At 42.5% G+C, this 13,065-nt stretch overlaps 1 protein-coding gene across 1 annotated transcript in view; it reads right to left on the minus strand.

Moving 5' to 3' along the window:
- Positions 1-3,692: 3,692 nt before the first annotated feature.
- fgl1b (fibrinogen like 1B) overlaps positions 3,693-13,065 on the minus strand; it is a 52,473-nt gene continuing 43,100 nt past the window's right edge. The window contains exons 9-10 of the mRNA XM_082973908.1: positions 9,270-9,334; positions 3,693-4,222 (exon numbers count right to left, since the gene is read on the minus strand). Of these exons, the coding sequence (XP_082830034.1) occupies positions 4,036-4,222; positions 9,270-9,334 (252 nt within the window). The 3' untranslated portion in view covers positions 3,693-4,035. The remainder of the gene's footprint in view (positions 4,223-9,269; positions 9,335-13,065) is intronic.

A 13,065-nucleotide genomic window follows, 5' to 3' on the forward strand; every position in this document is an offset into this window, starting at 1 on the left:
TTCAGTATTAGTGTTTCATCCAGGTTGATTTTACTACAGTATTAGTGTGTATTTCAGGTTGATTTTACTACAGTATTAGTGTGTATTTCAGGTTGATTTTACTTCAGTATTAGTGTTTCATTCAGGTTGATTTTACTACAGTATTAGTGTGTATTTCAGGTTGATTTTACTACAGTATTAGTGTGTATTTCAGGTTGATTTTACTACAGTATTAGTGTGTCATTTCAGGTTGATTTTACTACAGTATTAGTGTGTATTTCAGGTTGATTTTACTACAGAATGAGTGTGTATTTCAGGTTGATTTTACTTCAGTATAAGTGTGTATTTCAGGTTGAGTTTACTACAGTATTACAGTGTTTCATTCAGGTTGATTTTACTTCAGTATTAGTGTTTCATCCAGGTTGATTTTACTACAGTATTAGTGTGTATTTCAGGTTGATTTTACTACAGTATTAGTGTGTATTTCAGGTTGATTTTACTACAGTATTAGTGTTTCATTCAGGTTGAGTTATCTACAGTATTAGTGTTTCATCCAGGTCGATTTTACTACAGTATGAGTGTGTATTCCAGTTTGATTTCACTACAGTATTAGTGTGTATTTCAGGTTGATTTTACTACAGTATTAGTGTGTATTTCAGGTCTATTTTACTAAGGTATTAGTGTTTCATTCAGGTTGATTTTACTACAGTATTAGTGTTTCATCCAGGTTGATTTTACTTCAGTATTAGTGTGTATTCCAGTTTGATTTTACTACAGTATTAGTGTTTCATTCAGGTTGAGTTTACTACAGTATTACAGTGTTTCACTCAGGTTGATTTTACTACAGTATTAGTGTTTCATCCAGGTTGATTTTACTACAGTATTACAGTGTTTCATTCAGGTTGATTTTACTACAGTATTAGAGTGTATTTCAGGTCGATTTTACTACAGTATTAGTGTGTATTTCAGGTTGATTTTACTTCAGTATTAGTGTTTCAATCAGGTTGATTTTACTACAGTATTAGTGTGTATTTCAGGTTGAGTTTACTTCAGTATTACAGTGTTTCATTCAGGTTGATGTTACTACAGTATTAGAGTGTATTTCAGGTTGATTTTACTTCAGTATTAGTGTGTATTTCAGGTTGAGTTTACTACAGTATTACAGTGTTTTATTCAGGTTGATTTTACTTCAGTATTAGTGTTTCATTCAGGTTGATTTTACTACAGTATTAGTGTGTATTTCAGGTTGATTTTACTACAGTATTAATGTGTATTTCAGGTTGAGATTACTACAGTATTACAGTGTTTCATTCAGGTTGATGTTACTACAGTATTAGTGTGTATTTCAGGTTGATTTTACTACAGTATTAGTGTGTATTTCAGGTTGAATTTACTACAGTATTAGTGTTTCATTCAGGTTGATGTTACTACAGTATTAGTGTGTATTTCAGGTTGAATTTACTACAGTATTAGTGTGTATTTCAGGTTGATTTTACTACAGTATTAGTGTGTATTTCAGGTTGAGTTTACTACAGTATTAGTGTTTCATTCAGGTTGATGTTACTACAGTATTAGTGTGTATTTCAGGTTGTGTTTACTACAGTATTAGTGTGTATTTCAGGTTGGTTTTACTACAGTATTACAGTGTTTCATCCAGGTTGATTTTACTTCAGTATTAGTGTGTATTTCAGGTTGATTTTTACTACAGTATTAGTGTTTCATCCAGGTTGATTTTACTTCAGTATTAGTGTTTCATTCAGGTTGATTTTACTACAGTATTAGAGTGTATTTCAGTTTGATTTTACTTCAGTATTAGTGTTTCAATAAGGTTGATTTTACTACAGTATTAGTGTGTATTTCAGGTTGAGTTTACTTACGTATTAGTGTGTATTTCAGGTTGAGTTTACTACAGTATTACAGTGTTTCATTCAGGTTGATTTTACTACAGTATTAGAGTGTATTTCAGGTTGATTTTACTACAGTATTAGTGTGTATTTCAGTTTGATTTTACTTCAGTATTAGTGTTTCAATAAGGTTGATTTTACTACAGTATTAGTGTGTATTTCAGGTTGAGTTTACTTACGTATTAGTGTGTATTTCAGGTTGAGTTTACTACAGTATTACAGTGTTTCATTCAGGTTGATTTTACTACAGTATTAGTGTGTATTTCAGGTTGAGTTTACTACAGTATTACAGTGTTTCATTCAGGTTGATTTTACTTCAGTATTAGTGTTTCATTCAGGTTGATTTTACTACAGTATTAGTGTGTATTTCAGGTTGATTTTACTACAGTATTAGTGTGTATTTCAGTTTGATTTTACTTCAGTATTAGTGTTTCATTCAGGTTGATTTTACTACAGTATTAGTGTGTATTTCAGGTTGATTTTACTACAGTATTAGTGTGTATTTCAGGTTGATTTTACTACAGTATTAGTGTTTCATTCAGGTTGAGTTTACTACAGTATTAGTGTTTCATCCAGGTTGATTTTACTACAGTATTAGTGTGTATTTCAGGTTGATTTTACTTCAGTATTAGTGTGTATTTCAGGTTGAGTTTACTACAGTATTACAGTGTTTCATTCAGGTTGATTTTACTTCAGTATTAGTGTTTCATTCAGGTTGATTTTACTACAGTATTAGTGTGTATTTCAGGTTGATTTTACTACAGAATTAGTGTGTATTTCAGGTTGATTTTACTTCAGTATTAGTGTTTCATTCAGGTTGATTTTACTACAGTATTAGTGTGTATTTCAGGTTGATTTTACTACAGTATTAGTGTGTATTTCAGGTTGATTTTACTACAGTATTAGTGTTTCATTCAGGTTGAGTTATCTACAGTATTAGTGTTTCATCCAGGTCGATTTTACTACAGTATGAGTGTGTATTCCAGTTTGATTTCACTACAGTATTAGTGTGTATTTCAGGTTGATTTTACTACAGTATTAGTGTGTATTTCAGGTCTATTTTACTAAGGTATTAGTGTTTCATTCAGGTTGATTTTACTACAGTATTAGTGTTTCATCCAGGTTGATTTTACTTCAGTATTAGTGTGTATTCCAGTTTGATTTTACTACAGTATTAGTGTTTCATTCAGGTTGAGTTTACTACAGTATTACAGTGTTTCACTCAGGTTGATTTTACTACAGTATTAGTGTTTCATCCAGGTTGATTTTACTACAGTATTACAGTGTTTCATTCAGGTTGATTTTACTACAGTATTAGAGTGTATTTCAGGTCGATTTTACTACAGTATTAGTGTGTATTTCAGGTTGATTTTACTTCAGTATTAGTGTTTCAATCAGGTTGATTTTACTACAGTATTAGTGTGTATTTCAGGTTGAGTTTACTTCAGTATTACAGTGTTTCATTCAGGTTGATGTTACTACAGTATTAGAGTGTATTTCAGGTTGATTTTACTTCAGTATTACAGTGTTTCATTCAGGTTGATTTTACTACAGTATTAGTGTGTATTTCAGGTTGATTTTACTACAGTATTAGTGTGTATTTCAGGTTGATTTTACTACAGTATTAGTGTGTATTTCAGGTTGAGTTTACTTCAGTATTACAGTGTTTCATTCAGGTTGATGTTACTACAGTATTAGTGTGTATTTCAGGTTGATTTTACTACAGTATTAGTGTGTATTTCAGGTTGATTTTACTACAGTATAAGTGTTTCATCCAGGTTGATCAACTGTAAACATCAGGGAGACGTGTTAGTTTATAACTCTCATTTATTATTATTGCATAATTGCATTCAGTTCAAATCCTATACGTCTGAACTATATAATTTCCCTGCTGTGAGCTTAATGTGTCAACTATACTATAAAACTAGAAAGACAAAGTCTCATTAACATTTTATACATTTACAAAAAATTTGACAAAAAGATGAGAAAATAACAAACAATAAATGAAAATATATTTTAAAATAATGTTTTTTTTTTTTAAAAGCCCTACTAGTTGCCTCTAATACATTCTACAGCAGGTGTGTTGGGTGGTTGACTGGCTCCGTGTGTTGAGGCCTAGCGCTGGCTGAAGCCTCGGTATTTCCTGGACCCTCTACCCATCTGGCCCTGCTCCGCTGCCTGCCAGGTTGTCCAGGGAGAGCAGGGGCCGTAGTTTGATGGTGGTGTGTCGGAGGGAGTACCACAAGCCTCTCCAGGTTCCCCACACCACACCGTTGTCATAGAGACCCTTGTAGACTCCGCCGCGGTAGAACTTCCCATTCAGGTTGGCTGCATGACACCTGGAGAGACAGGTGAACACATCAACACACTGAGTTCTGAGTACAGAGCGAGAGAAATACATTACAGTGTTAAGAGCTTATCAAGTGCAGCCAAGAGATAGTAAGCAACACGGATAAAGAGAGAGTGACAGACAGGAAGACATGACAGCTGGAGAGGGCGGAGGAAAGGGACATAACATGTACAGAGTTGGAGTTCTAGGTTTGCCAAGCGCTGCCAGGAAGGACATCTGGTTGGAGTCACAAAGTGGGACGTAAATATTTATAGTGTTACACTCTGTTAAGCCCAGCCAAGAGAAAGAGATGGACACAGAGCCATTTGCTCCACCCTTTCCTTATGTTCCATAGTGCTAGGCTCCTCCCTTTCATTATGTTCCATAGTGCTAGGCTCCTCCCTTTCCTTATGTTCCATAGTGCTAGGCTCCTCCCTCTCCTTATGTTCCATCGTGCTAGACTCCTCCCTTTCCTTATGTTCCATAGTGCTAGGCTCCTCCCTTTCCGTATGTTCCATAGTGCTAGGCTCCTCCAACCCCCAATCAGAACTCCCCTCAACCCCTCCCATCTATCTCTGAACACCGTCCAGTCCCATCCTTCAGCTCCACTCAACCCCTCCCATCTATCTCTGAACACCATCCAGTGCCATCCTTCAGCTACCCTCAACCCCTCCCATCTATCTCTGAACACCATCCAGTCCCATCCTTCAGCTCCCCTCAACCCCTCCCATCTATCTCTGAACACCATCCAGTCCCATCCTTCAGCTCCCCTCAACCTCTCCCATCTATCTCTGAACACCATCCAGTCCCATCCTTCAGCTCCATCCAGTTCCATCCTTCAGCTCCCCTCAACCCCTCCCATCTATCTCTGAACACCATCCAGTCCCATCCTTCAGCTCCACTCAACCCCTCCCATCTATCTCTGAACACCATCCAGTCCCATCCTTCAGCTCCCCTCAACCCCTCCCATCTATCTCTGAACACCATCCAGTCCCATCCTTCAGCTCCACTCAACCCCTCCCATCTATCTCTGAACACCATCCAGTCCCATCCTTCAGCTCCCCTCAACCCCTCCCATCTATCTCTGAACACCATCCAGTCCTATCCTTCAGCTCCCCTCAACCCCTCCCATCTATCTCTGAACACCATCCAGTCCTATCCTTCAGCTCCCCTCAACCCCTCCCATCTATCTCTGAACACCATCCAGTCCCATCCTTCAGCTCCACTCAACCCCTCCCATCTATCTCCTAACACCATCCAGTCCTATCCTTCAGCTCCCCTCAACCCCTCCCATCTATCTCTGAACACCATCCAGTCCTATCCTTCAGCTCCCCTCAACCCCTCCCATCTATCTCTGAACACCATCCAGTCCCATCCTTCAGCTCCCCTCAACCCCTCCCATCTATCTCTGAACACCATCCAGTCCCATCCTTCAGCTCCATCCAGTCCCATCCTTCAGCTCCATCCAGTCCCATCCTTCAGCTCCATCCAGTCCCATCCTTCAGCTCCACTCAACCCCTCCCATCTATCTCTGAAGACCATCCAGTCCCATCCTTCAGCTCCATCCAGTCCCATCCTTCAGCTCCACTCAACCCCTCCCATCTATCTCTGAACACCATCCAGTCCCATCCTTCAGCTCCATCCAGTCCCATCCTTCAGCTCCATCCAGTCCCATCCTTCAGCTCCACTCAACCCCTCCCATCTATCTCTGAACACCATCCAGTCCTATCCTTCAGCTCCATCCAGTCCCATCCTTCAGCTCCATCCAGTTCCATCCTTCAGCTCCACTCAACCCCTCCCATCTATCTCTGAACACCATCCAGTCCCATCCTTCAGCTCCATCCAGTCCCATCCTTCAGCTCCATCCAGTCCCATCCTTCAGCTCCACTCAACCCCTCCCATCTATCTCTGAACACCATCCAGTCCCATCCTTCAGCTCCATCCAGTCCCATCCTTCAGCTCCATCCAGTCCCATCCTTCAGCTCCACTCAACCCCTCCCATCTATCTCTGAACACCATCCAGTCCTATCCTTCAGCTCCATCCAGTCCCATCCTTCAGCTCCATCCAGTTCCATCCTTCAGCTCCACTCAACCCCTCCCATCTATCTCTGAACACCATCCAGTCCCATCCTTCAGCTCCATCCAGTCCCATCCTTCAGCTCCATCCAGTCCCATCCTTCAGCTCCCCTCAACCCCTCCCATCTATCTCTGAACACCATCCAGTGCCATCCTTCAGCTACCCTCAACCCCTCCCATCTATCTCTGAACACCATCCAGTCCCATCCTTCAGCTCCCCTCAACCCCTCCCATCTATCTCTGAACACCATCCAGTCCCATCCTTCAGCTCCCCTCAACCTCTCCCATCTATCTCTGAACACCATCCAGTCCCATCCTTCAGCTCCATCCAGTTCCATCCTTCAGCTCCCCTCAACCCCTCCCATCTATCTCTGAACACCATCCAGTCCCATCCTTCAGCTCCACTCAACCCCTCCCATCTATCTCTGAACACCATCCAGTCCCATCCTTCAGCTCCCCTCAACCCCTCCCATCTATCTCTGAACACCATCCAGTCCCATCCTTCAGCTCCACTCAACCCCTCCCATCTATCTCTGAACACCATCCAGTCCCATCCTTCAGCTCCCCTCAACCCCTCCCATCTATCTCTGAACACCATCCAGTCCTATCCTTCAGCTCCCCTCAACCCCTCCCATCTATCTCTGAACACCATCCAGTCCTATCCTTCAGCTCCCCTCAACCCCTCCCATCTATCTCTGAACACCATCCAGTCCCATCCTTCAGCTCCACTCAACCCCTCCCATCTATCTCCTAACACCATCCAGTCCTATCCTTCAGCTCCCCTCAACCCCTCCCATCTATCTCTGAACACCATCCAGTCCTATCCTTCAGCTCCCCTCAACCCCTCCCATCTATCTCTGAACACCATCCAGTCCCATCCTTCAGCTCCCCTCAACCCCTCCCATCTATCTCTGAACACCATCCAGTCCCATCCTTCAGCTCCATCCAGTCCCATCCTTCAGCTCCATCCAGTCCCATCCTTCAGCTCCATCCAGTCCCATCCTTCAGCTCCACTCAACCCCTCCCATCTATCTCTGAAGACCATCCAGTCCCATCCTTCAGCTCCATCCAGTCCCATCCTTCAGCTCCACTCAACCCCTCCCATCTATCTCTGAACACCATCCAGTCCCATCCTTCAGCTCCATCCAGTCCCATCCTTCAGCTCCATCCAGTCCCATCCTTCAGCTCCACTCAACCCCTCCCATCTATCTCTGAACACCATCCAGTCCTATCCTTCAGCTCCATCCAGTCCCATCCTTCAGCTCCATCCAGTTCCATCCTTCAGCTCCACTCAACCCCTCCCATCTATCTCTGAACACCATCCAGTCCCATCCTTCAGCTCCATCCAGTCCCATCCTTCAGCTCCATCCAGTCCCATCCTTCAGCTCCACTCAACCCCTCCCATCTATCTCTGAACACCATCCAGTCCCATCCTTCAGCTCCATCCAGTCCCATCCTTCAGCTCCATCCAGTCCCATCCTTCAGCTCCACTCAACCCCTCCCATCTATCTCTGAACACCATCCAGTCCTATCCTTCAGCTCCATCCAGTCCCATCCTTCAGCTCCATCCAGTTCCATCCTTCAGCTCCACTCAACCCCTCCCATCTATCTCTGAACACCATCCAGTCCCATCCTTCAGCTCCATCCAGTCCCATCCTTCAGCTCCCCTCAACCCCTCCCATCTATCTCTGAACACCATCCAGTCCCATCCTTCAGCTCCATCCAGTCCCATCCTTCAGCTCCCCTCAACCCCTCCCATCTATCTCTGAACACCGTCCAGTTCTGATTTCTAATTGCCATACTGTATATTTTTTAACTGTGCTGTAATGTTTCACAAAAGTCTTGAACTTTTCCATTCTCATAGTTTCTACAGATTGTACATTAAAGATCAATATTTTTACTAAAAGTATTATTATATTATTGATTGATTGACTTAGGCTTTTCAAGACACCCATCAAGACACCCAGCAGTGCTGTCTGCAGGGTTTGCTCCAGATAAATGTTGCAAATCTTCAGCCATTCCTGAACCTGCGACCAAAAACAAGCTACATAAGGACAGTACCAAAACAAGTGATCTAATGATTCTGTCTCTTCACAGCAAAATCTGCAGAGCTGGGATGGTTGTAGCCCCCATATAGTGAAGTTTGTATAATTTTGAATCTGGCGTCGTTTTATGTACCAGTTCATAAATCATGTGCCATGGAATCGGCACATCGGAAATCTCTTCCCAACTATTTTCCAATCTGTATGGCACGGCTGTACATTTTTTGGATCCTTAAATGAAACTGGTGTACTTTTTTACTTATCACAATTTTCTTTAACCAATTACAGTCTTTAATGCCGACAGACAAGTTCCTTACATTTCCTCCTTCTACTTGCCTCTTCCGTTTTTGCGGTAATGCTGCAATTAGTTGGTTGTAATTTTGAGTAGAGCAGACATTTCCATACGCTTTAGTTAGCTGCATGTGTGACATAACTACACCAGTCCTATTTATGATATATTTTACAAAGATTCTAACATTTTGTTTTACATTTTTGAGATTGAGTTTACATATAACACATTAATCATTAACTTGAAGATTCCACTTTAAATCTACCAGAGCTTGAAACCCTAGACAGTATATATATATATATATATATATATATATTGTCCATTTTTAGTTGAAATCTGGGTTGAATTGAAACAATAGCTGGTGACGACTTCGCAAATACAATATAGTCTAACTAGATGATGTACAGTGACTTCAGAAAGTATTCACACCCCTTGACTTTTTCCCACATTTTGTTGTGTTACAACTTTTAAAATGGATTACAATTGAGATTTTGTGTCACTGACCTACACACACACACACACAGCACCCCATAATGTCAAAGTGGAATTAATGTATGTTTTTTGTTGTTGAAATGTTTACTAATGAATTACACAATAAAAAGCTGAAATGTGAAAAGCGAGAGAGGACATTAGTCTTCTCACCTACCTACCTGTTGTACCACCAGCCTCCATTGTTCTCCTGAGCACAGCTGCCCTGTAGGAAGCGGTCATGGTCCTATAGGAATCATCAGGATAACAAATTATATTTACATTCTGATTTTTTTACTGACAAAATGTAGCGCCTTTCACTGTGCTCAATACACTATGAGTGTTTCCACTGTGCTCAATACACTATGAGTGTTTCCACTGTGCTCAATACACTGTCAGTGTTTCCACTGTGCTAAATACACTATGAGTGCCTCCAAATGTGTCTACAATAAGAAATGCTTTCATCACATACTGGCTTGTGACTAACCTGGGAATGATTGATTAGGTAGCTGTGACTAACCTGATCTCTGGTGCTGATTGGTTGACTAACCTGATCTCTGGTGCTGATTGGTTGACTAACCTGATCTCTGATGCTGATTGGTTGACTAACCTGATCTCTGGTGCTGATTGGTTGACTAACCTGATCTTTGATGCTGATTGGTTGACTAACCTGGTCTCTGGTGCTGATTGGTTGACTAACCTGATCTCTGGTGCTGATTGGTTGACTAACCTGATCTCTGGTGCTGATTGGTTGACTAACCTGGTCTCTGGTGCTGATTGGTTGACTAACCTGATCTCTGGTGCTGATTGGTTGACTAACCTGATCTCTGGTGCTGATTGGTTGACTAACCTGATCTCTGATGCTGATTGGTTGACTAACCTGATCTCTGGTGCTGATTGGTTGACTAACCTGATCTCTGGTGCTGATTGGTTGACTAACCTGATCTCTGATGCTGATTGGTTGACTAACCTGATCTCTGATGCTGATTGGTTGACTAACCTGGTCTCTGATGCTGATTGGTTGACTAACCTGGTCTCTGGTGCTGATTGGTTGACTAACCTGGTCTCTGGTGCTGATTGGTTGACTAACCTGATCTCTGGTGCTGATTGGTTGACTAACCTGATCTCTGATGCTGATTGGTTGACTAACCTGATCTCTGATGCTGATTGGTTGACTAACCTGATCTCTGGTGCTGATTGGTTGACTAACCTGATCTCTGGTGCTGATTGGTTGACTAACCTGATCTCTGGTGCTGATTGGTTGACTAACCTGATCTCTGGTGCTGATTGGTTGACTAACCTGATCTCTGGTGCTGATTGGTTGACTAACCTGATCTCTGGTGCTGATTGGTTGACTAACCTGATCTCTGATGCTGATTGGTTGACTAACCTGATCTCTGATGCTGATTGGTTGACTAACCTGGTCTCTGATGCTGATTGGTTGACTAACCTGGTCTCTGATGCTGATTGGTTGACTAACCTGATCTCTGGTGCTGATTGGTTGACTAACCTGATCTCTGGTGCTGATTGGTTGACTAACCTGATCTCTGATGCTGATTGGTTGACTAACCTGATCTCTGATGCTGATTGGTTGACTATCCTGGTCTCTGATGCTGATTGGTTGACTAACCTGGTCTCTGATGCTGATTGGTTGACTAACCTGATCTCTGGTGCTGATTGGTTGACTAACCTGGTCTCTGATGCTGATTGGTTGACTAACCTGATCTATGATGATGATTGGTTGACTAACCTGATCTCTGATGCTGATTGGTTGACTAACCTGGTCACTGATGCTGATTGGTTGACTAACCTGATCTCTGGTGCTGATTGGTTGACTAACCTGATCTCTGGTGCTGATTGGTTGACTAACCTGGTCTCTGATGCTGATTGGTTGACTAACCTGGTCTCTGATGCTGATTGGTTGACTAACCTGATCTCTGGTGCTGATTGGTTGACTAACCTGATCTCTGGTGCTGATTGGTTGACTAACCTGATCTCTGGTGCTGATTGGTTGACTAACCTGGTCTCTGATGCTGATTGGTTGACTAACCTGATCTCTGGTGCTGATTGGTTGACTAACCTGGTCTCTGATGCTGATTGGTTGACTAACCTGATCTATGATGCTGATTGGTTGACTAACCTGATCTCTGATGCTGATTGGTTGACTAACCTGGTCTCTGATGCTGATTGGTTGACTAACCTGATCTCTGGTGCTGATTGGTTGACTAACCTGATCTCTGGTGCTGATTGGTTGACTAACCTGGTCTCTGATGCTGATTGGTTGACTAACCTGATCTCTGGTGCTGATTGGTTGACTAACCTGGTCTCTGATGCTGATTGGTTGACTAACCTGATCTCTGGTGCTGATTGGTTGACTAACCTGGTCTCTGATGCTGATTGGTTGACTAACCTGATCTATGATGCTGATTGGTTGACTAACCTGATCTCTGATGCTGATTGGTTGACTAACCTGATCTCTGATGCTGATTGGTTGACTAACCTGATCTCTGGTGCTGATTGGTTGACTAACCTGATCTCTGATGCTGATTGGTTGACTAACCTGATCTCTGATGCTGATTGGTTGACTAACCTGGTCTCTGATGCTGATTGGTTGACTAACCTGGTCTCTGATGCTGATTGGTTGACTAACCTGATCTCTGGTGCTGATTGGTTGACTAACCTGGTCTCTGATGCTGATTGGTTGACTAACCTGATCTATGATGATGATTGGTTGACTAACCTGATCTCTGATGCTGATTTGTTGACTAACCTGGTCTCTGATGCTGATTGGTTGACTAACCTGATCTCTGGTGCTGATTGGTTGACTAACCTGATCTCTGGTGCTGATTGGTTGACTAACCTGGTCTCTGATGCTGATTGGTTGACTAACCTGGTCTCTGATGCTGATTGGTTGACTAACCTGATCTCTGGTGCTGATTGGTTGACTAACCTGATCTCTGGTGCTGATTGGTTGACTAACCTGATCTCTGGTGCTGATTGGTTGACTAACCTGGTCTCTAATGCTGATTGGTTGACTAACCTGGTCTCTGATGCTGATTGGTTGACTAACCTGATCTCTGGTGCTGATTGGTTGACTAACCTGATCTCTGGTGCTGATTGGTTGACTAACCTGATCTCTGGTGCTGATTGGTTGACTAACCTGGTCTCTGATGCTGATTGGTTGACTAACCTGATCTCTGGTGCTGATTGGTTGACTAACCTGGTCTCTGATGCTGATTGGTTGACTAACCTGATCTATGATGCTGATTGGTTGACTAACCTGATCTCTGATGCTGATTGGTTGACTAACCTGGTCTCTGATGCTGATTGGTTGACTAACCTGATCTCTGGTGCTGATTGGTTGACTAACCTGATCTCTGGTGCTGATTGGTTGACTAACCTGGTCTCTGATGCTGATTGGTTGACTAACCTGATCTCTGGTGCTGATTGGTTGACTAACCTGGTCTCTGATGCTGATTGGTTGACTAACCTGATCTCTGGTGCTGATTGGTTGACTAACCTGATCTATGATGCTGATTGGTTGACTAACCTGATCTCTGATGCTGATTGGTTGACTAACCTGATCTCTGATGCTGATTGGTTGACTAACCTGATCTCTGGTGCTGATTGGTTGACTAACCTGATCTCTGATGCTGATTGGTTGACTAACCTGATCTCTGATGCTGATTGGTTGACTAACCTGGTCTCTGATGCTGATTGGTTGACTAACCTGGTCTCTGATGCTGATTGGTTGACTAACCTGATCTCTGGTGCTGATTGGTTGACTAACCTGGTCTCTGATGCTGATTGGTTGACTAACCTGATCTATGATGATGATTGGTTGACTAACCTGATCTCTGATGCTGATTGGTTGACTAACCTGGTCTCTGATGCTGATTGGTTGACTAACCTGATCTCTGGTGCTGATTGGTTGACTAACCTGATCTCTGGTGCTGATTGGTTGACTAACCTGGTCTC

This window comes from Salmo salar, chromosome 04, assembly GCF_965601325.2.
Source record: "Salmo salar chromosome 04, fSalSal1, whole genome shotgun sequence".
NCBI lineage: Eukaryota > Metazoa > Chordata > Actinopteri > Salmoniformes > Salmonidae > Salmo > Salmo salar.